The 27639-nt window shown below is 38.5% G+C and overlaps 1 protein-coding gene across 1 annotated transcript in view; it reads left to right on the top strand.

Annotated features, from left to right (window-relative positions):
* pkd1a (polycystic kidney disease 1a) overlaps positions 1-27639 on the top strand; it is a 105249-nt gene that overhangs the window by 30409 nt on the left and 47201 nt on the right. The window contains exons 2-15 of the mRNA XM_051705723.1: positions 615-686; positions 894-962; positions 3254-3325; positions 5362-5525; positions 6361-6641; positions 7232-7625; positions 8970-9147; positions 16540-16754; positions 17385-17506; positions 19485-19632; positions 22684-22961; positions 24326-25090; positions 25776-25907; positions 26223-26398. Coding sequence (XP_051561683.1) covers positions 615-686; positions 894-962; positions 3254-3325; positions 5362-5525; positions 6361-6641; positions 7232-7625; positions 8970-9147; positions 16540-16754; positions 17385-17506; positions 19485-19632; positions 22684-22961; positions 24326-25090; positions 25776-25907; positions 26223-26398 — 3066 coding nt within the window. The remainder of the gene's footprint in view (positions 1-614; positions 687-893; positions 963-3253; positions 3326-5361; positions 5526-6360; positions 6642-7231; positions 7626-8969; positions 9148-16539; positions 16755-17384; positions 17507-19484; positions 19633-22683; positions 22962-24325; positions 25091-25775; positions 25908-26222; positions 26399-27639) is intronic.

Genomic DNA, 27639 nt, shown 5'->3' with positions numbered 1-27639 from the left:
ATACGTGCATTAGATGTCTTTAGGCTTTTGCGCAGGAGCAACACATTTAAGACGGCACGTCAGGTGAAAAAAAGAACGTCAACTTTTAAAAGCATGTCTCGAGACACATGTGTTATGCGCTATAATGTGTTTGGTCTGAATGGCCCCTAACTGAATCTTGACAAAAAGAACAGCTGAAACAGCTAAACTGGTTGGCTGGTCTTAGTTGGTCGACCTGGTCAGGCTTGACAGTTGGCTGGTTTTAGAGGGGTTTTGTTAACTAACTGTTGTGCAGTAATAAAGATTAATCCTATTTATCTCAGATTTTGCTCACTTAATGCAAAGTGTACTTCGGTTTTCCTCGTACCGTAAGGTCTCTTGTTTTTTGTAGACAGTCCACGTCTTTGCATGTCATCTGCACAAGCATCTGACATTGATTGTGTTAAAAACGTATTACAAAGCTGTCATAGTGCGCATGCGTCAAACGTATTCTTTGAATGGCAGAGTTCTAGACCGTCCACAGGACAGAAGGACACAAAGGAAAATGAAGTATACCCTAGCCTTTACTGAGATTTGTGTGTGTGTTTATGCATGTGTGTAAAGTTATAACTCTCTCTTTCTGGCTTCTGTTGCAGAGATCTTTCCAGAAACCACATTCCCTCAGTGGACTCGAGTCTCTTTGATCACCTCACTGCCCTCAAAGAACTGTAAGTGCCACGTCCCTCAGCCCAGTGTGTGTGTGTGTGTGTGTATTTTTGATTATTTGTGTGCCTGATACACCGTAATTTGCATGTCTAGAATGGGTCTAAAATGACTGTGTGTGTGTGTTTAGTAGGAAATCAGGTGTAAATGTGAGTATTTCTTTGGCTTATATTCTTTGCTAATCTACAACTTCCCTTTATTTGTTCTCTCAGGTATCTTCAGAGTAATCGCCTGTTCACTCTTCCTCATGGGATATTTGGCTGTGGCCCATTAGCTGTGCTGTAAGTGTGTGTGTGGGTGGCAGTATGGTCTAGTTCCCAGATGTTTTTTTGGGCTTATATGGTGAGAATGTGTAGGCGGATCTTTTTGGAGTCTCTCCCGAACCACAGAGTCAAAAGATGAAGAATTGAACCAAACCGACTTGATTCTTTCAGCTCAAATGAAACCCATAAAAGCAAAATAAATGCAAAAATTAACGAGTTAAAGGTGAAGTGTGTAATTTCTCCACAACTAGCGTCAAATGGAACTGCAAAGATAATGCCCCAAATTTATGCCATTGGTTGAATCAATGTTGCTGTGTTGGGCTGGTTTGGACAAATAGAGGAATGCTATAATAGCGCCACAGAGCTACACTTTTCAGGGAAATCAACTTATGAATGCTTTCGTATACAACAGAAAGTTTCACAACTGTTACAGACTAGTAGTTCACATAAAGCATGTTGAAAGAAACACACACACACACACACACACACACACACACACAATTCTAAGTCCAAACACATGCCCATTACAACCAAATAAACGTCAATGCTTCAAGCTTCGGCTGCACTATTTCCTGCTTTCAGTACATTCTCTCTCACACACACACGCACACACAGCTCTGTCTGGTACACTAAAATCACTCCAGAACTTTTCCATATGTAGCTCCAAAACGGCTGAACAAGGGAACGATTATACAGAGAGGAACAAAACTGACTTGCAATGAAAACAAGAGAGGGAAAGAAAGAAGGAAAGAAAGAAAAAGAGAATGCAAGAAAGCACAAAAGAAAAAGGAGGAAAGGAAGAATGCAAGAAAACAACAACAAAAAAGGACGAATGAAATAGTGATAAAAAGAAAAAAGAAATAGAAATAAAAGGAAGAAAGAAAGAGGATGAACGATAGAACATAAAAAGAAAGAGGATGAAAGAAAAGGAAACAGAACAAATAAAAGAACAAATGAAAGACAATGTACAAAAGATGAATGAAAGAAGAGAACGTATGAAAGAAGACCAAAAGAATGAGGATGATAAAGGAAAAGTAAACAAATGTGAGAATGTACGAAAAATAAAGAATGAAGAGCTCAAGAAAGAAGAAAAGTATGAGGAGAAAAAAGAAAGAACCTACGAGCGAGCTAACAAAAGACAGCGTATGAAAGAACACCAAAGAAATAAAAAGGAAATAATGAACAAACAAAAGAAGGAACTCACAAAAGAATGAATGAAAGAGAATATACTAATGGAAGAATGAAAAGGAAAGAATTCAAGAAAAGAGGAAAGAAAGAATGAAAGGAGGAAAAAATTAATGAAAGAACACAAGAATGTACAAAAGAGAACAAATGAACAAATGAAAGAGAACGTACAAGAGAAAGAACAAAAAAAGAACAAATTAACAAACGAAAGAGAACGTACAAGAGAGAACAAAAGATAACGAACAAACAAACCAAAGAGAAAGAACAAAAGAAAGAACAAACAAACAAACAAAAGAGAACAAATGAACAAACGTAAGAGAACATACAAGAGAGAACAAAAGATAACGAACAAACAAACAAAAGAGAACGTACAAGAGAGAGAACAAAAAAAGAACAAATTAACAAACGAAAGAGAACGTACAAGAGAGAACAAAAGATAACGAACAAACAAACCAAAGAGAAAGAACAAAAGAAAGAACAAACAAACAAACAAAAGAGAACTTATAAGAGAAAGTACAAAAGAGAATGAACAAACAAACAAAAGAGAACAAATGAACAAACGAAAGAGAATGTACAAAATAAAGAACAAATGAACAAACGAAAGAGAATGTACAAAAGAAACAACAAAGAGAACAAATGAACAAACGTAAGAGAACATACAAGAGAGAACAAAAGATAACGAACAAACAAACAAAAGAGAACGTACAAGAGAAAGAACAAACAAACAAACAAAAGAGAATGTACAAAAGAAAAAACAAAAGAGAACTTATAAGAGAAAGAACAAAAGAGAACGAACAAACAAACAAAAGAGAACAAATGAACAAAAGAAAGAGAATGTACAAAAGAAAGAACAAATGAACAAACGAAAGAATGATAAAGAAAGAACACGAGAAAAAAGGAGGAAAGAATGAACGAAAGAGAACACAAGAAAGAAGGAATGAGAGAAGAAAAAATTAAAGAACCTAAGACACAACGAGCGAGCAAAAGGCAACAAATGAAAGAACACAAGAAAGAGGATGAAAGAAAGGGGGAAGAAAAGAGAGAAAGAACTCAAGAGGGTGAAAGATGAAAGATGTATTTTAAATAATAAATGTTTTACTCTTTGTCAACTTCATGTCTTTCAGAGATTTGAGCAACAACCAGATCACCACCATCGAGGGAAGAATTTGTGATAATTTATTTAATTTAACTACAATGTGAGTAACACTCTCTCACACACGTGTCAGACATAATCAAAACATTTTCAAAAAAACTTTTTGAAGCGATTTGAATTATGGGGACACAAGAAATGCCTCATACACCACATTTATAGCATAATACCCTTGTAATTACCAGTTTGTAACCTAAAAAAAATGCCGCCCACACACACATACACACACACACACACCACACCACTCACACACACACACTACACACACAGACACTCACACACACACACACCACACCACTCACACACACACACTACACACACAGACACTCACACACACACACCACACCACTCACACACACACACTACACACACAGACACTCACACACACACACCACACCACTCACACACACACACTACACACACAGACACTCACACACACACACACACATACTCATACACACACACACCACACCACTCACACACACTCACACACACAGACACTCACACACATACACACACACACACAGGCATTGCATATAACCTTGAGGTCTCAAAACATTCTAAACTAAATCTGAAAGACATTTCAAACCAGAAAACGAATTTAAACCTAAAAATCTGAACCGGGAAACAAATCTAGATCTTAATACCGCACATCTGTACTGTAGTTCTAGTTTAAACCTGAACAGCTGACTCCAGACCCCAGCTTATAACACTGATCTAATCTTAAATACTGATCGAAATGTTGACCAGTCTAAAACTCGGTTCAGATCAGTCTAAGGTTAAACACCAGTTTATATAATCCTGAACTCTGACTCCTTTGATCTGGTTTAAATGAGTGATCAGAGGTTTGCCGTGAGAGTTTAGCAGCAGTGTCAGGTTTTCAATTTGAATGCCAAGCACTTTTGAGCCTAAACTCTTTGATGTCTAATTTTCGGCCTGATGCCATTGATAATTCATGCTGAGGAAAGAGGCGTGGTGACTTCTAACACCGATGTGCCAAGAAAACTTCTATTCTGATATCATTGTGTAAGATCCCAGAACAGACACACCAAAAAACTCAGTCTTCCCAGCTGATTTGTGATGTCATTAAATGTGTTGCATGGAAATCAGCTGCTCTGTTAAACACAAACACATACATTTATGCTTGTTAATTTAAAAAAATAAAAAATAAAGCGGGTTACAGAGAATAAAGTGAATAGGGATTGAGACAGTGAGAGAATAATGTCAATTTGTTCTGCCATCATACAAATGAAAACAAAGAAAAACTAAAGAAAAGCAGAAAAAAATAAATAAATGACAGAACTGGCCGGAGGTCAAAAAATGTCATTTTGAGTAATGCCGAAACCAACAGATCGTATGAAATATGAACTTGTGAAAAGAGGGACATTAGGATATTCTCATTACCGAAACATAAAAAAAACACAAAAAAAAAAAACATGATATTTAGATTGTAAAAGTATAATAATCTCCGAGATTTTTTTTAAACATCTTTTCATCTGGAAAGCATCAATCTAATTAACATCTGCTAAACATCTTAAAAAGATCAGGTTTACAAACAGTAAAATTCAAAAAAATACATAGCACATGTACATCACCCAGACGTCTTTTTGATGTGTGTGTTTACATCTGGAAGACGTATTCTTTACGTTTTTTGCTCATCTGCAATACATCTATAAGACGTTTCCTCTCGGATGTCAATAAGACATTCAGCAGATGCCCTTGAGATGTTTATGATTTAGTATTGTTTGTAAATCTGATCTTTTTAAGACGTTTAGCAGATGTTAATCAGATTTTGATTCTTTCCAGATGAAATGCTCTTAAACAGACATCTCAGAGATGTACAAGTGCTATCTGGGGATTGCTGCGTGCCACCTTTTGTGTACATGTCAAATAAGATTGGGCCTAAGCTATACCTTTGTGGCACTGCACATCTGAAAATCTGATTTGCAGAATTAAGTTCTTTCATTTCCAATTCTTGTCGCACATTTACTGTCTGAACAATGATTGTGTAATCGCAAATGTTTTTCATCCTATGCCAGTTTGTCAACATTAACTGTCTCTCTCTCTGTCTCTCTCTGTTAGAGATCTGAGCTCTAACCCGTTCGTCTGTGACTGTAAGCTGGTGCGGTTGGTTAGCTGGTTGCGGGAACAAGGCGTTAGAGTGAAACGACCCAACTCTATGCTGTGTGACCGCCCACCGGAGGTGAAGAACCAACCACTGCTCAACGTCAGTGAGCATACCTGTGGTGAGTGATGGGCAAGTTTAGGTTAGGGTTAGGTTAGGTTAGGCTTAGTTAGGGTTAGGTTCAATGTTTGTAAATAGAGTGCAACAGTCTGGTTCCGGATGTAAAAATACCATAATGACATTTTCTCCATAATTAAAGTCAAAGATACTATTAAAAAAATAGAAGCAGAAGACAGTATTCACTGAACACTGCGGTGTAATCAATAAACAGAACACTAATATTCCAATTCAAACACATTTTGAAGTCACTTTTCTATTTTCTAATTTTCTGTCGTTATTTGGTTGGGATTCCGCATTTTTGTTTAATACTTACTAAGATAGGGGCCTGGGTAGCTCAGCGAGTATTGACGCTGACTGCCACCCCTGGAGTCGCGAGTTCGAATCCAGGGTGTGCTGAGTGACTCCAGCCAGGTCTCCTAAGCAACCAAATTGGCCCGGTTGCTAAGGAGGGTAGTGTCACATGGGGTAACCTCCTCGTGATCGCTATAACATGGTTCTCGCTCTCGGTGGGGAGCGTGGTGAGTTGTGCATGGATGCTGCAGAGAATAGCGTGAAGCCTCCACACGCGCTACGTCTCGCTCAACAAGCCACATGATAAGATGCGCAGATTGACGGTCTCAGATGTGGAGGCAACTGAGATTCGTCCTCCGCCACCCGGATTTAGGCGAGTCACTACACCACCACGAGGACTTAGAGCGCATTGGGAATTGGGCATTCCAAATTGGGGAGAAAAGGGGAGAAAAATAAAATACTTACTAAGATATTCTAATTCTAGAAAAACTTGCAAAACTTTGATCTGAGTTTTCTAATTGGTGGTTCCTGTATGTCTTTCTCAGGCCTGACGTATGCAGGCTGTCTTCAGGATGAGGAGCATGCAGGAGGCGTGGAGCTGGTCATCTTCTCCTCCTCCACTCCTGGTCATTTCTCACGTGAAGAGTGCAACTCAAAATGCTTCCATGAGAACCAGCGTTACGGTGGTCTGGGTCAGCAGAGAGAGTGTCTGTGCAGCACGAACTCGGAGCCCAACCACATCAGCGAGTCGCAGTGCTCAGCCGCGTGTTCTGATCCGCTGGTCATGAAGGAGTGCCGCTGGACTGTGGCGCATGACGTGTTTCAGGTGTGTGTGTGCCAAGAGATTCCACGCAAAGGTTTATCTGTACTGAAACGCCTGTGAATCGACATGTATGAATTCAAAATTAGCGTTCTCGAAAGCAGATTAGATTCATGTGATTGCTGACATTAAAGGGGTAGTTCACCTAAAAATGAAAATTCTGTCATTATTTACTCACCCTCATTTCTTTCCCGGGATCATTTTCCAAAATATTCAGATATATGCAAATATATAAGTAGTTTCAGAATGTAGGGAGATGTACATTTACAGTGTGTCACGGGAGTGGCTGGTCGCTGCAGAGCTCTTTTGCCGCACTTTGTTCATCGCGATTCTCTGATTGGTGGAGTATTTCTAATCAGGAGTATGGTTAGTACTCCTCCTTTGCAAGGAATTCCTCTACTAAACACAAATTTTTAAAATTAAGATGAAACGACATGGACTGAAGGCTTCAACAAAAGCAATCAATTTGCCTTTGGAAAGATAAATAAATTCCTTATGGTTCCCAGCAGTACATTTGTCGTACTCTGTAAAAGTATTTGGGTTACAGCCAATCAGATGTGTACGTTTTAAATATTCTTGGAAATCTCCTCCGGCAGGTGAATTTCTCAGCCTATCTTCCGTCTCGCCACGTGTCCATCCACTCTGAGGCTCTCCTACCCGTCGCCTCCTCCGTCTACCCTGTGTCTCTCTCATGGGACTTCGGTGACTTTTCACCTCGGGTCAACACCTCTACACTCAACACGACAGTGAGGCATAAGTACGGCCTCCCTGGAAAGTACCAGGCCCAGGTGAGTCTGTCCGCAGGCCACCATGAGATCATCGCACAGGGGAACGTGAGTGTGGAACTACCCCCTCGACTGGAGCTCCACTGTCCATCACTGATCGTAGCCAATGAGAGCCTGGAGGAGGCGGTGACTCTGGTGAACTGGGGCGGAGTGGGCGTAACTGTGGACTGGCAAATCAGCAGGGATGGGAGAGAGATCGCAAGAGGTGAGAAAGATAAAGACAGATTTATGACTGATTTATGTTTAAACACCTGCTGACGCATAGAAAACATCCTAAGTAGCAAGACGCAACGGTCAAAGACATTCGTGTAGTGCGTGTTTGGATACAAAAACATTTGAAAACAGCATAGACAGATACAAAAGTGCTTTCAGTGTGAACGGCCCCTAACTGATATGGAACCTGTGGAAAGTGACTGATTTGGAACACCCCTGCTAAAAAACAAGAAACTAATTAACCAGCATTCCAAGGGGTCGTTCAGACCAAATGCATTCTTGTGCAGAAAAAGCTAGATGCAGCACAACAAATGGAACAGAATGCAAGTGTTTTTAAAAGTTGCTGTTCTTTTTTACTTGACACATGATGGTGCTTGACAAAAGATGGTGCTCCAGCTTGAGATGCTGAAAAAACAATGAGATGCAGCACTATGATCAAAAACGTCCGTCTATTGCGTGTTTACATAGGAAAACAGTTGAAAAACAGTGTATGTGCGTTGGCTGTGAACAGCCCCTAACTGAAATGCAACCTCCAAAGTGACTGATTTGGAACACCCCTGCTAAAAAAACTGATTAAAGCAGCCCAAGCTAGTTTGCTGGTCTTAGCTGGTTTCCCAGCCTGGTCCACTTTGATGGTTTAGGGTTAGGGTTAGGGCAGGGTGAGGGGTTTTGGGCACTTTACAGCTGTTTAGGCTGTGACCAGCTAAACTAGCTGAACACCAGCTTGGCCAGGCTGGTAGACCAGCTTAAACCAGCAAACCATCATCTTAGGCTGGTTTAAGTTGTTTATTTGAGCAACTGGAAAAGTGTTTAATGAGTTCAGTTTAGCTTCTGTAGTTTAAGCTGCCAAAAAATGTAGTTAAGCTAGTAGCTTCACTACTTTTAGTTATTTACTCCTCAACAGTGTTTAAAATGTATTCTCAGAGACACAGTTGTATCACAAAGGCTCAGACATAATCCTGTCTTTGACTTTTGACCCTTCTGTACCAATACAAGCCTGCCCGACTATGAACTATCCTTTTTTTCATGATCTATCAAACCCAAAAATGTCTCATCTTTGTAACAAAGGCTGTGTTTACATCATTCCTGCCGGGCGATGGCATGTGAAGATTCTCTCGTTTATTTTCGGGCCCTGTGGAGATCTGTCCATCATTGTTTTCTTTGAGAGAACAGATAAGATTGCACAGCCATATTCTGAAGAGGAAGAACAAGAAAAAAACGAGGGAAATGTCAACTGAAGCGTTTCTTAATACATTTTAGATGACTTATAGCAAAAGAAACTATATATAACTAATTTATAATTATGAACTGAAGCACTCTCTCCGTTTCTCCTTAGCGGAGCCGCTGTGTTTGCCAGATGCGATCCATCACGCTGACTCATCCCGCTGTTTCCTGTTGGTGTCGGAAGAAGTCAGCTGGTCAGATGCGCAGCGCAATTGTTCTGCTCGTGGGGGAGAACTCGCTGTGGTGCATTCCCAAACCGTACGAGACCTTCTGGCCCCTCGAATCACACAGTGAGTCTGACATTTCTAGAAAACGTCATCAAAGTGTCATTTTCTAGAGCTCTGATTTTACAAAATGTCTAAAGCATTTTTATTACAAATTCCTGATTTTCCAAAACTCACTTCTAGCTACACAGTTTTACTAGGAAACGTCACTCTAGCATAATTTTTCAATGTACAACCAATATGTCATATAACTTTTTCTCCTAAATGAACTATAAAGCAATCTAGGCAAATAAAGCGAACATAGGATGCGCAACATTGTTTTAAAAGTAGTTTGTTGAGGAAAATAAATAAAAGAATATCACGTCCAAACCAACTAGGGCTGAATTTATGATATGACATACCGATTAATTAATCAAATTAATCACAATTAATCACATATATGAATATTTGCTGAGAAAGCCCCACAAATAACAATTATTCAATATATAATTATTAAATACACTCACCGACAACTTTATTAGTTACACCTGTACACCTACTTCTAATCTAATCAGCCAATCGTGTGGCAGCAGTGCATAAAATCATGCATATACGGGTCAGGAGCTTCCGTTAATGTTCACATCAACCATCAGAATGGGGAAAATGTGATCTCAGTGATTTGGACCATGGCATGATTGTTGGTGCCAGATGGGCTGGTTTGAGCATTTCTGTTACTGCTGATCTCCTGGGATTTTCACGCAAACCAGCCCGTCTAGCACCAAAAAACATGCCACAGTAAAAATCACTCAGATGACATTTTTTCTCCATTCTGATGGTTGATGTGAACATTAACTGAAGCTCCTGACCCGTATCTGCATGATTTTATTCATTGCACTGCTGCCACATGATTGGCTGATTAGATAATCGCATGAATAAGTAGGTGTACAGGTGTACCTATTAAAGTGCTAGATGTGTGTAATTATAAATAGTTCTATTTATATCATTGTAAATATAATATATATTACAAAAATAATAATTCAGACAATTAAAATGCATTCCATTATCATGGCAGACAAGGAAAGCATTAAGACAATACAAAGGGGGGCCTGGGTAGCTCAGCAAGTATTGATGCTGACTATCACCCCTGGAGTCGCGAGTTCGAATCCAGGGCGTGCTGAGTGACTCCAGTCAGGTCTCCTAAGCAACCAAATTGGCCCGGTTGCTAGGGAGGGTAGAGTCACATGGGGTAACCTCCTCGTGGTCGCTATAATGTGGTTCTCGCTCTCAGTGGGACGTGTGGTGAGTTGTGCGTAGATGCCGCAGAGAATAGCGTGAAGCCTCCACACGCGCTACGTCTCCACGGTAACGTGCTCAACAAGCCACGTGATAAGATGCGCGGATTGACGGTCTCAGACGCGGAGGCAACTGGGATTCGTCCTCCACCACCCGGATTGAGCCGAGTCACTACGCCGCCACGAGGACTTAGAGCACATTGGGAATTGGGCATTCCAAAATAGGGAGAAAAGGGGAGAAAATCAAAAAACAAAATAAAAATGGCAATACAAAAAGTGGTGTTAGAAGGCAATATATTGTTTATTTCCCTATTGTTTTTAACATAAGATTATCGCTGGCCTAGATTGGATAGATTTATTATAAGGGCTTTTCTAATGACGTGTCAATGTACAGTTCGGACGGACGCTTTTAGAGCATCTCACTTTGGTTTGCGTCGCATCGTAAGCGCAGCGTTTTTAAGACGCTGTGTCAAGTTAAACGTAGTTTGGAACCTAGAAAAACACATCTCGGGATCCCTGCGTTTGGAATTGCGCTCTGTCCAGCTGTGTTTGAACTAGGGCTGGCGATATGGCTACAAAAAGTATATCTCGATATTTTTCAGCCCTTTTGACGATTTTCAATGTATATCTTGATAATTAAGTATTTGCTCTGAAACAGCTCAAAAGTGATTTTTTTTTTAAATAATAGGAACCATCAATTCATCCAAACAGCCATTGTAGCCAAGTAGATTTAATATTTTAAAGGCATTGTATAAACATTTTATGTAATGCCAACTAATGTTAAAGATGCAATGAAAGTGAATGCTGTCTGTGGCTAACATTGTGCCTAGCATCTCATTTTGTGTGCTATGGAGGAAAGAAAGTCAAATGGGTTTGGAACTACATGAGTGAGTTAATGATTCATTTTTTGGGTGAACTATTCCTTTACAGTTGCTATAGATTCAGTCAGGCCACTCAAACAAACAGATTCCAATTTTGTTTGGTTCCGCTGGTGATGCAGAAATTACACACTTCACCTTTGAATAACTTCTGACCGTTACTTCAAAGTCCGATCACGATGGCATGAAGGCGTTGAATTCATTCACTTTCCCCCATTAGACTGACATTTTAATTGTGAGACAGGGAAATGATGAGTACACTCTCTCTCTCAGTGCTGTCCTGTTTAATACCAGCAGCAACACGCTGAACTTCTTTCAGACTCAAAAACTGTTTTAAAGAGAGCAGATAGTAACAGTGACAAACCAGAATATTCAGAACCAAACTTCAAACACATGCTGTGAAAAGTTCACAAGCAGACGAAGGACTTGTTTTATAATGCAATTAAGTGTCTTATCGGAACATTTTATGTGTGAAACATGCAGCACACATTACCTGGAGCTCTTATAAAGACTGGACCTGCTCACATGCTGTTGTACCATCAGTTACTGTCCACAAATTCAGAATATAATATTTTGTCAGCAGTGGATTGTGGGCGCTCTGTGTACAGCATGAACAGTTCTCTGTGATAATTCACACACACAATGAAAAGCTCTCGGTTTCATCTTGCGTTTTTGTTTCCATTTTCTATTATTTTCTTCCTGTGATCTCCCCGTCTCAGCTCACTGAGTAAAGAAACACTGATTTACTTTTCTACTGTATCAGTCAAACGTTTGGACACGACTGAATTTATATTTCTCATGATCTGAAAAACCTTAAAAAGAACTAAAAAAGGCTTATGCTAAAATGTATGAAATTAGTTTAATTGACGAAATAAGTTGAGCCTACCTATGAATTTCTTTACAAAATAAAAGTGTTTTATTTAATTTAAAAAAAAATATAATATAAATATAAAATAAAATATAAAATAAAATAGAAAAAAACTATATATATATATATATATATATATATATATATATAGTTTTTTTCTATTTTATTTTATATTTTTACATTTTTATTTTATATTTTTAAATATTTTATTGTATATTTTATTTTATTTTATTTCATATTTAAATTTTATATTAAATTACATTTGATTTAATATGCAAAGAAGCACTGTCTGTTAGTGGTTGATTTTGTTTTCTACTGTATCGTCAAACGTTTGGACACACTTGACTGAATTTATTTTTCTAATGATCTGAAAAACCTTTTAATCTAAAGGCTAATGCTTAAATGCTTGAAATTAGTTATATAGACAAAATAAATTTAACTTGTGTGTGAATTTCTTAACAAAACAAAAATGTTTTATTTATACATTTTTATTTATTTGTTTTATTTGTATATTCATTTTAAAAATATATTTTAAATTCTCATTTATTTTAAATTTGATCTATTTTATATTTTTACATTTTAATTGTATTACATGTAACATTTTAACATTTTATTTGATATTTTTTGCTTTATTTTTATTGTACATTTTGTTTTATTTCATGTTGTATTTTATATAAAATGTTATTTTACATTTTCTTTAAAGGGATAGTTCACCCAAAAAGGAAAATTCTCTCATCATTTACTCACCCTCATGTCATCCCAGATGTGACTTACTTTCTTCAGCAGAACACAAATGAAGATTTTTAGGAGAATATCTCAGCTCTGTAGGTCCTCACAATACAAGTGAATGGTGACTGAATCTTTGAAGCTCCAAGAAGCACATAAAGGCAGCATAAAATATATCAGATTGTTTTATATATTTAACATTTTATGGTCACTACCTAATTCCTATACTTCCATTTGTGTTATTTCGTAGTTTTAATTACTTCGCTATTATTCTAAAATGCTGATATTACTTTAGAATTGTGTGGCCAGACTTTTGACTGCTTGTGTAAGTTTGCAAAACATCAACTTTCTTCTTCAGTGATGGAACATGTACAGGTGGAACACACACTTTATGGTCTGGCACACACACACACACACACACACACACACACATACACACTTAGGTGTTGTACATCTGCTGAAACACAGCTGTGGAGCAGGGAGGAGACGCTGGTTATGTGTGTGTTTATATGTGTTTATCTATGGACGTGTGTGTGTTTCCTGTGTTCCACACCCATCATTAATTTGAGAGTTGAGCTTCCACTGACCAGAGTGAGAGAGAGACAGAATGTGTCTCAGTCTGCTCCCTCATTCACTAGTAAGGTCATTTCTAAAGCTGCTGTCCCATTATCAAAGTCCTTCCAGTGCACAGAAACGTGCTCCATATGAATTCCCAGAATATTCCATAAAAACAATCATGTGTTCTACAGTTTGGCAAGTGGTTAGATGAACACAAGTGTTAATTTATGAAAATAAAGCCTTATTTTTGGTCTTTAAAATAAAGGCAATCAGTTCTGCAAACATTATTTATTACCTAGTAGAATTTTGAAAAGACCATCTCTGTTTTTTTGTTTGTTTGTTTGTTTCTTAATGCCTTTATGTATGTAAATACTGAAAGAAAAGCAATTTTTATTAGTATTTTTATTATTTCCCGGAAAAAATATCTAAACATCCTTAAAACTAAAACAATTTACTACTGAAGCTGAGATAATTACATAACAATTTTTTTTCTTGTTTTAAGCGTAAACATTATCAATTTTGTTGCATTTATGCTCCAAAAGTGAAATGTACCTATTTAAAAAAAAAAAAAAAAAAAAAAAAACTTATTTCAAGATGTACTCTCTGAAAACTAGGGATTGGAATGAGACAGTCAGAGTGTTGAAGAAGTGTGTTTTCTGTCTCTCTAACCTGCTCCAGATGGGCTGCATACCCCAAACACACACACATTTCCCACCCACCCTGTCTTATGTAAGAACACACAAGTGAACAGACCACTTTTTTATTGTTTCTTTTCTGACACAAAGAGTTGTTTTTCTCCCTCCTTTCCTTCCTTCTTTCCATCTATCTCTCCTTTTTAGCATTTTTCTTTTTCATTTTGTAGTTTTCACAGATGTGAGATGTTGACTGCAAGCCCATTTGAAGCTTGTGTGTTTGTGTGGTGTGTGTGTGTGTGTGTGTGTGTGTGTGTATTGTGGTGTGTGTGTGTTGTGTGTGTGGTGTGTGTGGTGTGTGTGTGGTGTGTTGCGTGGGTGTGTTGTGTGTGCGTGCGTGTGTGTGTTGTGTGTGTGGTGTGTGTGCGTGTGTGTGGTGTGTGTACATGTGTGTTGTGTGTGTGTTGTGTGTGCATGTGTGTTGTGCGTGTGTGTGTGTGTGTGTGTGTGTGCGTGTGGTGTGTGTGTGGTGTGTTGCGTGGGTGTGTTGTGTGTGCGTGCATGTGTGTGTTGTGTGTGTAGTGTGTGTGCGTGTGTGTGGTGTGTGTACATGTGTGTTGTGTGTGTGTTGTGTGTGCATGTGTGTTGTGCGTGTGTGTGTGTGTGTGTGTTTGTGTGTTGTGTGTGCGTGTGTGTGTGTGTGGTGTTTTTTTGTGTGGGTGTGTGGTGTGTTTTGTGTGTGTGTTTGTGTTGTGTGTGTGTGTATGGGGAGGGGGGTGGTCTCGGTGTGTGTGGGGTGTGTTGTGTGTGTGGTGGTGTGGTGTGTGTGTGTGTGTGTGTGTGTGGTGAGTGTTGTGTGTGTGTGGTGAGTGTTGTGTGTGTGTGGGGTGTGTGTAGTGTGTGGTGGTGTGGTGTGTGTGTGTGTGGTGTGTGTTGTGTGTTTGTGTTGTGTGTGTGTGTGTGTGGTGTGTGTTGTGTGTGTGGTGGTGTGTGTGTGGTCTGTGTGTGTGTGTGGTGTGGTGTGTGTGTTGTGTGTGTGTGTGTGTGTGTGTGTGTGGTGTGTGTGTGGGGGGGGGGTCAAAATCTTCTTTATGTCTCATTTGAAGTCAAATGAAACTTCAAAATGATCTGCGTCCCATTAGATTACAAAATACGTAATTAACACATTCCCCTCGGCTTCTGGAATATTAGGATTATTTATTAAAGTTCTTTTCAGCCTGAATTTGTTATTCTTAAAAAGTTCATACGAGTAGATACTTTTCACCTTAAATTTGTGAAACACCACTCGCAACCCCTTTTACCTCAGTAATCTGATGATTTTCATGTTCCATGAAGAAAGTATTCGTGGTACTTCATTATATCCTTTGACAACTGATTGGATAGTGAAATGTAGGTGTTACATATCAGGGACTGGTGATGTCAACCAAAAAGGCAAGTTGTTTCAAAGGCGGAGCACATTTAAATGATTTATTTATTACACTACTTGTTAAAAAATGAAAGAGAATCCATTTTGATTTCATGTTGACTGTAAGATTTTGTTTCTATGTGGAAGCTTGTAGAAAAGAACAATCACAAATCAGATCTCTCTGATATCTGGACAGTTGCTCCTAAACGGTAATTAAATTAATTTGAGAACAAATGGAAAGTTTTGTTTTGAAGCTTTACAACAAGAGTACGTGTTGCATTCTCAGCTTTGCCACAAGGGGCACTAGAGCGAACGTTAGTGCAAAACTGACGTCTTTTACAGTCAGTTTTCTTTCTTTCAGGCCAACTAATGTCATGTTCAGAGGAAAAAAGTCATTTTGATTCTAGCCCATATGGTTTCAGATCATTAACGAAAACGTAAATGTGATGTTTATAGCATTTATGTTGGATGAATGTGACTTTTACTTTTAGAAAAAGTATCAAAAAATCCCAAAATTTTAGGAAGTTTTGGAAATTTTATTGATTTGACATGAAATAACCCAAAATTTACTCAAATCAAATTCTTCCAAGACCAAATGATCTGAGCCAGGGGTATTGCGAGGGTTGGAAAAGATCGAAGACCCCCACCACCAATTCAATTTGAAATATGTTGAAACGTGTTAAAGTGTATACTACACCAATACCATTTGATTGCATTTTAAACTTTTTGAATTGTACAATGAACACGCAGGAAGTAATCTACCATGGCCAGCGGCCACTGCTTTTCATCACGGACGGACGGACTACTAGCCAAACAAAGTAAAGTCATAAAACATATTTTATTTGTAAAGTGAATCATGAGTAAATCTTCAAAAAAGATCAGGGGCTTGGGACAATATGTCAGGGGCTCAAGCCCCCGAAAGCCCCCCAGTCACAACGCCACTGATCTGACCTATGCTGTCCACATTCATTTTATAGCTCTATACTCCTAGTTCGCCTAAGGAATTTTAGGAGACACATCTGAGACTATTATAGGAGACGCATCTGATAACTGAGAGCTCCATCAAAGTTGATCTTACTAAACAGTTTTTGTTTGTGATGATGTTGTTTGTGTGTTACAGGGAGCGTGGTGTGTGGTTGGGTTTGAGTGATAAATACTCTCCTCGTGTTCTGCGCTGGGTGGACCATTCTGAGTTCCGGGCGGGTGAGGAGGGCGTGAGAGACCGGGCTCACCTGCTGCCGGGAAACTTGTGTGTGTCACTGGACAACAGAGGGCAGCCCAGCTCACACTCCTGTACCGCTAAACGTGCTTTTGTCTGCCAGTTTACTCGCCAAGGTAAACATCTCTATAGCTACACACACACACACACACACACATACAGACACACATTTGACTGCACTTCTTGATCTCATAAAGTCCATATCCTAACTAGATGCAACTCGATAAAAGGAATATCAAATTTTAGTCTGAGTTTTTGTTCCAGACAGCCACTACAAGCGGCAAATGACAGGACCTTTTGTCAATTGTTTGCTTTCAATTTCCACTCTCATTGTTTTGCTGGTCCATCAGCTAGACCAGCACCAAACCTTCATAAACTAGCCTGAACCAGCATGGAAATTCATTCCAAGTTTTTAGACATTGCTTCAAAAGCACAACACACACACATACAACCTCTTAATAAGAAATTACATACAGCAATCATACTATTCAAACTGACTCTGGTGCGCGTTTATCTGACTGCATTCTCAGCTCTGCCTTACTGAGAAAGCTGATTTGTTCGAAAACATTCACAATGGGCTTTTCTGAAAGGACATGCGTGTTTAGAGTGTGAATTTCGTCTAAACACACTCACACATGTCATGCATACAAATACACTGTTTAAATTGAATTTGGAGCGCTGATGAGAGGCTGATGATAGCTGAAGGTAGAGCTCGTCTCTCTCTCTCTCTCTGTGTATTTGTGCAGTGCGTGTGCCTGATGCAGATGTGTATACGGTGGGCACCGCTGTGTTTAATATCCAGAGATCGTTGAGCAACCCTACAGCTTCACAGACCCGTGTGCCCAACACACCGGACAAAAGCGTAGAGGTAAACACACACACACACGTACGGGTGTTTCTTCAACTTTGTGCAATTCTAGCACTGTGGACTTAAAACATTTTTCACACTCTCACTAGTTTATTTAATTTGTCTTCTAACAGTATCCAACAGTGTATGTACATGCATCAGAGGAGATTTATGTCATTTTTTTCTGAAAGTCATGAAAATTCCCACCACAGTGTGATTTCCAGCACATCTCAAATTCTGTATTGTGTTTTATAGTATTCTGTGATTGAAATAATGCTGTTGGAAATCATATTTTTAACTTTTTTTAAATGAAATAGCTGACTCATTTGTGTTGCTAAGGCTAATTTCATAGCTAACATGTTATGTGTCCTCAATACACACAATTATATAATATTTTCTCACTTTTTGCATAATTTGACAAAATTGGAAATGACTGCCAATAAAAATATTCTGCTCACAAGTCATATTTACATTGAATTGTCTTCAAATATCTCTTAGTTCATCTCAAGCATGCTCTGCACAGACACTTTTGTTCACTTAACAAGTACACTAACTTTAAAAAAAACTTTATTAGGGGCAAAATTGTGTGAGGTGGTAGAAATGAAGCAACTTGTGTGAAAAATTAATTGAAATCATTTTCACACAATAAATATTGAAATGTTTTCTTTTTTTTTTAATTCACTCTTTGTTTACAGTTGAAGTCAGAAGTTTACATACACTTAGGTTGAAGTAATTAAAACAAATTGTTTAAGTTTAGCAGCTTGGAAAATTCCAGAAAATGATGTCAAGACTTTAGCCAATTAGCTTCTGATAGGAGGTGTACTGAATTGGAAGTGTACCTGTGGATGTATTTTAAGGCCTACCTTCAAACTGCCTTTTTGCTTGACATCATGGGAAAGTCGAGAGAAATCAGCCAAAAAAATTGTGGACCTCCACAAGTCTGGTTCATTCTTGGAAGCAATTTCCAAATGCCTGAAGGTACCACATTCATCTGTACAAACAATAGTACGCAAGTATAAACCCCAAGAGACCACGCAGCCATCATACCGCTCAGGAAGGAGATGCATTCTGTCTCCTAGAGATGAACATAGTTTGGTACAAAAAGTGCAAATCAATCCCAGAACAACAGCAAAGGACCTTGTGAAGATGCTGGAGGAAACAGGTAGACAAGTATCTATATCCACAGTAAAACGAGTCCTATATCAACATAACCTGAAAGGCTGCTCATCAGTGAAGAAGCCACTGCTCCAAAACCACCATAAAAAATCCAGACTGCAGTTTGCAAGTGCACATGGGGACAAAGATCTTACTTTTTGTCTAAAATGCTTGACATCATTTTCTGGAATTTTTCAAGCTGCATAAAGTCACAGTTAACTTATTGTATGTAAACTTCTGACTCACTGGAATTGTGATATAGTCAATTAAAAGTGAAACAATCTGTCTGTAAGCAATTCTTGTAACAATTACTCGTGTCATGCACAAAGTAGATGTCATAAACGACTTGCCAAAACTATAGTTTGCTAATATTAAGTCTGTGGAATGGTTAAAAAAATTAGTTTTAATGACTTCAACCTAAATGTATGTAAACTTCTGACTTTAACTGAATACGATTAACTTTATAACCTTCTGCTGATAAAATTGTTTGTTGATTGTGTTATAATGCATTCATCCCTGTACGGTTTAATTATGAATAGGATGAGTATTATAGTTTCAATTATATATGAGATGTTATAGCATATTATAAGGTGTATTATGAGACATTATGATTTCAGTATAATGCCTTTACAAAACATTATAAAAATGGGCTTCATAGAAAGTGTTTACTAACACCCTAATACAGTTTCACCAGAGCTATTATAGGTTGAAAAGTATTCACTGGGTTATTTTTATTTAATTTCATGTTTAGATTTTTAATTACAGTTGAATTCCGGGTAGTTTTAATGGTGGTAAACGTTCTAGTTTGTTAACCTTTATTTGTGTACCTTTGTGTGTCCTGTAGCTGATGCTCTTCCCTGGTTTGAGTTTTCTTCACGCGGGGCGTCTTTCCTCTCTTGAGCTGATCACTCAGTCTCTGAGCTCACACACACAGCTGCGCGTTCAGGTGTACCGACCACAGTGTCGGAGATTCACACGCCCTCTGCTGCCAGGTAAAACACACTTACAAGTATATCTAGATACATCTAAAGGGGCTTCCATGTGACTGGCATCAGCATTGCAGAATACTTTGAATTTCATAGAGTGTGAAGCGTCAGTCAATGATTACCGGGTGATTTGCATATATGCAAAGTCTGTCTTTTGCAATGACAGACTTTCAACCCACCAAACTGAAAATTTAAAACATAAAAACCAAATGATTCTGGAGATTTCCATGAATGAAAGGGATGAAGAGACAGAAAAAGTGAGGGTGAGACAGAGCACAGAGTCCTCAAGGTCTCTTCTGGGGAATCCAAATCCTCTTTTGCTTCCTCCTGATCAATACAACATGAGTGGAGAGAGCAGAGAGGCGTCAATCAATTAAATATAAAGAGAGGAGAAGAGAAAAGAAGGGCTTGACAAAAACTTGAAGAAAAGTAACATTCTTCCATCATGGACACAGCCTTGTGTCGTTCCAAACCTGTATGGATTTTCTTTCTTCTGTGGAACACAAAAGGAGATATATTGCAGAATGTTTATGCTGCTCTTTTCCATGCAGTGAAAGTGAATGGTTACTGGGGATGTCAAGCTCCAAAAAATATCATAAAAGTAGTCCATATGACTTTATTTGCTTTATGTGTGAAACAGTCCAAAATTTATATTTATTATTATAATTTATTTTGAGATGCTTTTTTTGTGTGCTTTTTAAAGCTTGACCGACCCTAGTCACTGTATGCTTTTATTGTATGGACAAGAGCAGCTTGAATATTTTTCAGACACTTTAATACAAGGTTTGGCACATCTTGAAAGATTAAATGATGACAGAATTTTTATTTTTAATAAAAAGTATTTAAGCTACTTGTTTCCATGCCAGTCCAGTAATGAAATCTCTGAACACCCATCGTCATGGTAACAGGCTTGTTTGATGACTTGATTTTTTTTTTTGCCATGCAAGAACAGACAGACAGACGGAGCTCAAGATAAACAAACAACATACAAGCATAATTAGTTCTAAGAGAGATAAGTAGGACTTTTAAATCAAATCAGATGTGAAGATTGTTCTCAGTGGAGAGGTGTTATATTTCTACAGCCAGTCAAGTTCGTTGTGCGATTGTGTTTGCAATCTGAGCCAGCTAATAAACGGCTGCCTCAAGTCATCAACATTGTGAAACTCTTGAACCTTTCAATCAGGCTGTTCATTTTCAGACAGCTGAAAAATAGTCTGTTGTGGACTATTTATGCAATAAAGATATGTTTTTAGATTTATATTGATTAAAGAAATAAAATATACCTCACAACCATTTTAACATATACTATATAGATTCAAAGAAAAGGCAATGTGTACTTTAAACTTGAAGTGTATGTTGAAAATTCTGCATTAAATAGTGACTGAATGTAAATAAAGGTAATCTGGTATTATCATAAAATCATATACATGTAAAGTGAATTTATTTAGAATATTTTATACATTTTATATACATTTTACAATTGATATATTTCGGATATTATTTTTGTTTTTAGAACTTAAGTGATCCAAAAATATTTTAATAGTTAAAAAAATTATATATATATATATATATATATATATATATATATACACACAGTTGTGCTCAAAAGTTTGCATACCCTGGCAGAAATTGTGAAATGTTGGCATTGATTTTGAAAATTTGACTGATCATGCAAAAAAACTGTCTTTTATTTAAGGATAGTGATCATATATAAGCCATTTATTATCACATAGTTGTTTGGCTCCTTTTTAAATCATAATGGTAACAGAAATCACCCAAATGGCCCTGATCAAAAGTTTACATACCCTTGAATGTTTGGCCTTGTTACAGACACACAAGGTGACACACACAGGTTTAAATGGCAATTAAAGGTTAATTTCCCACACCTGTAGCTTTTTAAATTGCAATTAGTGTCTGTGTGTAAATAGTCAATGAGTTTGTTAGCTCTCACGTGGATGCACTGAGCAGGCTAGATACTGAGCCATGGGGAGCAGAAAAGAACTGTCAAAAGACCTGCGTAACAAGGTAATGGAACTTTATAAAGATGGAAAAGGATATAAAAAGATATCCAAAGCCTTGAAAATGCCAGTCAATACTGTTCAATCACTTATTAAGAAGTGGAAAAATCGGGGATCTCTTGATACCAAGTAAATTTGAAAAACCCACAGGTAACCTCAGGAGAAATACAGGCTGTCTGGAAAAAGACGGTGTGGTTGTTTCAAGGAGCACAATATGACGATACTTGAACAAAAATGAGCTGCATGGTCGAGTTGCCAGAAAGAAGCCTTTACTGCACCAATGCTACAAAAAAGCCCGGTTATTAGCACTTTTTAAACTTCTTCAAGAGTTCTCATCAAAAAATCCTCCATGTGCAGCAATGGCAGCTTTGCAGATCCTTGACATTCTAGCTGTCAGTTTGTCCAGATACTCAGGTGACATTTCACCCCACACTTCCTGTAGCACTTGCCATAGATGTGTCTGTCTTGTCGGGCACTTCTCACGCACCTTACAGTCTAGCTGATCCCACAAAAGCTCAATGGGTTTAAGATCCATAACACTCTTTTCCAATTATCTGTTGTCCAATGTCTGTGTTTCTTTGCCCACTCTAACCTTTTCTTTTTGTGTTTCTGTTTCAAAAGTGGCTTTTTCTTTGCAATTCTTCCCATAAGGCCTGCACCCCTGAGTCTTCTCTTTACTGTTGTACATGAAACTGGTGTTGAGCGGGTAGAATTCAATGAAGCTGTCAGCTGAGGACATGTGAAATTTACATGAAAATATATTTTGAATATATGAAAACTGCTATGTTATTCATGACTGCAGCCAATATATGTATTTAAAAAAAAAAAATCCTTTGTTGAAGCAATCCTTCAACAAAACAATGGTTGAATTTATTTTTATTATTTTACAATCAAAGGAATATGTGTAATAATATAATAATTTTGATTGTGTATAATAATTTTATGTATAATAGCAATAAGTTGTATGTGGATGTGTTGACAATGAATGAATGTACTTCCCAATCTCCCTTTCATCTCTGACCTTTGACTTCTATTTCAGGTTGCGGTGACATCTGTGCCCCCATCACTGTTTGCCACACCCCTGATAACAGGATCAATGACACATTCGTTCCACCAGCATCTGCATTGTGCCCTGCAGGACGCCAGTTCTGCCCATATACTAAGGATTGTCTGCCTCTGGCCAGCCCGTGCCACCCAGGTCGCTGTGTCAACTGCTCTGGGGTTGACCCTCTGCCTGCAGGCACCCTGTACCCCAATTACAGCCTCGTTGAGGAGGTGCTGTTCACTCTACCACCTGGCCCCTCCACCCACATCCTGGTGAGTTACTATCACAGGGGTGTCACTAGAACTGGGCTCAAGCCCCCATCTTTTTTGGATATCCCTATTGCTTTAACTCCATGAAAATTGTATGGACTTTAACTATTATTAATGGGTTAAACTGCAATACAAAGGTGATTAACAATAATTTAAATTATATTCTTATTTAAAAATATTGAAAAAATTGAACTCCAGCAGCAAGTCATTTCTCTGTCCTCACTAATAGTGAAAAAAATGCTGTGCGATGTGACAAAATTGCATATAGCTATGTTGACCAATGAGATGTTGTTGTGGGCAGGGCTACCTTGAACGACGCAGCAAAGATAGAAACCAAGCATGAATGAATTGTCGCTTTACACAGTGTCAACTCGTTAGTACAAAACTCCGAAGAACATTGAAGAGAGAAGATATATTGACTGTCACTCACTCAGGACGCATCTAACACCGTGTTGGTTGTGCATAACATGTGCCTTGAGATCTGAATGAATTAAATCAAAAATTTTAACTTCTACTCTTTTGAGAATTAAGGATTTAGAATTTTTGGTTTTCAGTACTGATTCTTTCTTTATCTACAGTATATTTGTCTTCTCTGGTTGTGAGTTCTTGAATATCGTTTGATTTGAGTTCAGCACGCCTCAGGATGATATGCGGGGGCATTTATTAGCATGCTTTTAATGCAACTCTTAATTAAAGGTTGAGTGATTGTTTGAGTATACAGGCCTCCTCCTAGCCGCCCTGAGTGCATTCTACTCAAGCGGGAGCATTTGTAGGAAAACTGCGAGGCGGTTCAGAGTGCCCTTATGTACACTGGTGTGCAGTTCCGAGTTAATTATTTCCATTCTTTGTCCGCCCCTCGCCAACAACATGCCAGCTGCCTGAAAGCCTGTACTGGAAAATGTTTAGCATCACTAGTTGTCTACCAGCAGTGTACATAACCAATTCCAACAAATTAAAAAACACAAACATTCATCATGTCATGTACCTCTATGAGGGTATAAAGATTAAAAATGCACTGAACTCAAAAGCAAGATCTTGAAAAGAAATAATTCCAGTATACTCGATGGAATAAAATACTATATGCTATTGGGTTTCTTCAACTTTTGGCAATTTCATGTTCAAAGCATTTTTATTTAAACAAACAGATTTAAACTTTTTTATTTTCATTGTATAAAGGTCACATTAAAACTGAAGATAGAAACTTCTGTTTTACACCAGGGTGCAAATAGATTCTGCCCAAATTAAAATGCACTCAGTGCCAAAGCAGGATCTTGATTGACAGGTCTATAAATTGAGCCAATAGGACAGAATTTATTATACTCACATAAATCTCTCTCAATATGCCAATCTGCCCTGTGCTTACTCAGGTCCAGGAGGAAATCGAGGACCTGCTGGTTGCCCCTGGTGACTTTATTGCCCTGCAGCATGATGCTGGCCCATCGGGGCTTCTCCAGTGCTCATCAGATCCCTCATCTCCATGGAAACAGGACGTGCTAATCCAAAACCGCTCTAACTGGTGGGTTGAAAATGAGACTTTGGAGGTGGAAGGAGAGGGAGGCTGGGAGGAAGGATTGGTATGCCAGCTGAGACTGCTCTACGTTGGGCAGAACAACACCAAATTCCAGGGTCCCTTTCTTCAATCAGGGCTCCCTCAGCCCGGTAACTACAGTTTGGAAGTGACATCCAACGATAAAGATTTTCCTGTAACGGCATCCTGTCCAATCCATGTCGTCCCACCTTTGGGCCTCACCGTGATCCATCCGACCAATCACAATGGGACGGTGTTCTTCCTGCCCAATCAGACGGCAGTTCTCGTTAGGGTGCGCTCTCAGCACACCGCTCTAATTGGACGGCAGGGTAGCAATACCACCGCACCCTTTCATAGCTCCTGTCCACAGAACTTGTTGGCTAAGGTGACTGAATGTAGGCAGCCCGACCCATTCAATGACACCATGTTTGCGTGGGTCGACCTCCAGCTTGGGTCCACGCCACGCCAGACCATCGTGGTGCTTCAAGCCCAGAGTGAAGTTACTGAAGCGGTGCTCCAGATTCAGGCTAGGGTGCAAGAGCCTCTCCGAGGGCTGGTCATCCAGCCCCATCCCGCTCACAGAGTCCTCATGGAATCTGTAGTGGTAAGTGATATTCTCTTTTCTGCAAAACCTAAGGTGGTTTGCTGATCTTAAAGATAGTTTAAGTTTTAAATCAGCCTGACCAAGCTGATTTAAGCTGGTCTAGCTCATCTCCCAGGTCAGTCTGGTCTTCAGATGGTCCAGTTGGTTTAGCTGGTCTTCAGATGGTCCAGTTGGTTTAGCTGGTCTCCCAGCTGGTCTTCAGATGGTCCAGTTGGTTTAGCTGGGCTCCCAGCCATGGGTACGTTTCCCAAACAACGAGGTAACTCGCTGCTTAACAACTATAGTGCAATGCATCGTTGGAGAAATTAACTACCTAGTCACGACTGTTTCCCGAAACCGTAGTAACTATGTCACATATTCATCTTTCTAACCACATTGGTCAACAACATAGAACTGTCATTAATTACGTTAGTCGGGGGGTTGGAGTAATAACTTCCGGGAAAATGAGGCTGTACTTTTCCAACATTTACTGTCTAAGAATAGAGTATTTATTGCTAACATTTTATATTTGTTCAAAAAAGATATATGTGATGCAGAAGCTTGTCTTAAGGATTTATGCTGATCATTGTCCACCATGCAGTGGCACGTCTCCTTTATAATGGACCTGACCATCCCCTTTAGTGGTCTTATTTTTTTGTTTCTCTCTCCTCCTTTCTTTCACCTACTTTTATTTTTTGTATTTCAGAGTTACATGGCGTCTGTAGAGGGAGGTACAGATCCATCCTTCAGATGGACAGTGGATGATAAACCGTATTTCACATATTACAACAGTGTGCTTAACATCATCTATCAGAATGCAGCTGTGTACAAGCTCACGGTGAGTGATTTAAATTAACCCGATACACCTGGGAACTTTATATTAAATACTGTTGGGGTGTTGACATGTCCTGTGGTGTGACAAGCTATAATCCATCTTAAACTATTTTAAACACTTAAATATTAAATTCTCCTTTTTTTTTTTTTTTTTTTTTTTTTTTTTGCTATATTTAAAAAGAAATGTCAACTACCCACTCACATTCAGATTTTTTTTTTTTTGACAGACAGACAGACAGACAGATAGATAGATAGATAGATGGATGGATAGATAGATAGATAGATAGATTCAGCAACTGACTCATCTCTTGTTTCATAGGTAACGGCTATGAACCAGGTTAGCAGTTTGATGGAGTATTTCAACGTGACAGTGGACCGCATGAATCCTATGACTGACTTTACCATCCAGGGAGTCCCTGAAATTGTGCGTCAAGGGTCGCCTCTCAACCTCTCTGCCTCTGTGAAGATCGATGTGGCTGTGGACATCACATTTTGGTTCGTAATTTTCTAGTGAAGCTCTGATTGGCCAAACTAATTTTTTTCTATGTTGAATATCTAGTTTCTCCTGAATATACACTACCGGTCAAAAGTTTTGAAACACTCATTCTTTATTATAATTTTTTTCTTCACATTGTAGAATAATAGTAAAGCCATCAAAACTATGGAATAACATAAAAGGAACTGTGGGAATTGTGTTATGGCTAAACAAAATCCAAAATAAATCAAAACTGTGTTATATTTTAGCATCTTCAAAGTAGTCACCCTTTGCCTAGAATTTGCAGACATGTACTCTTGACATTTTCTCAACCAACTTCTTGAGGTATCACCCTGGGATGCTTTTTAAACAGTATTGAAGGAGTTCCCATCTATGTTGGGCACTTATTGGCTGCTTTTCTTTATTATTTGGTCCAAGTCATCAATTTCTTTTATTAATTTTAGTTTTATAATGAAATAAATTAATATGGTGGCACAATTATATTTTTGTCTACAAAACTAATTTCAAACATTTAAGCATACGCCTTCAGATCAAAAGATCATGAGAAACATTTCAGTCAAGTGTTTCAAAACTTTTGACCAGTAGTGTATGTCAAAGTAAGGTAGCAAGTTGAGTTAAGAGTGGGTTCCAGTTCTTAGGAATGATGGTTATACGACTTTTCCACATTCACATCCCATGACTATTTCATGTACATACTCTTTTGTACTGTATGTGTGTCTTTGGCTTGCATAGTCTCAAGCATACACACACACACTCTCCTTTTTCGCCTGCACAAACTGCCTGCTCGCCTTTTAATGGCACTTTTTTTACAGTCTGTGGTTAGTGCAGATTGCTAACAAGAATTTTTCCTTCAATGCTGAGCATAGAAACATTCCCAAACTTTCCGTTCCATCCCTCTCCTTGCCTCCAGAAGCCTGCTTGTCAGCAAAGTAGACATATAGTTAGTGGTGCTTGCTACAGCATGTATCTCTATTAGGATTCGTGATTTTACCCATAACCCTACATATTAAAAATATTGGACGTGATTGATTCCTCAAATCATGCTGCTTTTCAAGGAGAGGTTTTTCCAAGCAAACAGACTTCTGATTTTGACCTGGTAGATTAAGCCGTCTTGTCTGTGCAGGCTACATAAACTAACATTGAAGGAGCCATATCTAGACACCAGAATATCATACAGACTCTGGGCTAGGCTTTTGTGACTTGGGCCAGTAAGTAACCACCTAATAACCACCCCTTTGCA

Source organism: Myxocyprinus asiaticus, chromosome 8 (genome assembly GCF_019703515.2).
Source record: "Myxocyprinus asiaticus isolate MX2 ecotype Aquarium Trade chromosome 8, UBuf_Myxa_2, whole genome shotgun sequence".
Classification (NCBI taxonomy): domain Eukaryota; kingdom Metazoa; phylum Chordata; class Actinopteri; order Cypriniformes; family Catostomidae; genus Myxocyprinus; species Myxocyprinus asiaticus.
Note: the sequence above shows the minus strand (reverse complement) of the source record. Positions and strands in the feature narration are given on the sequence as shown.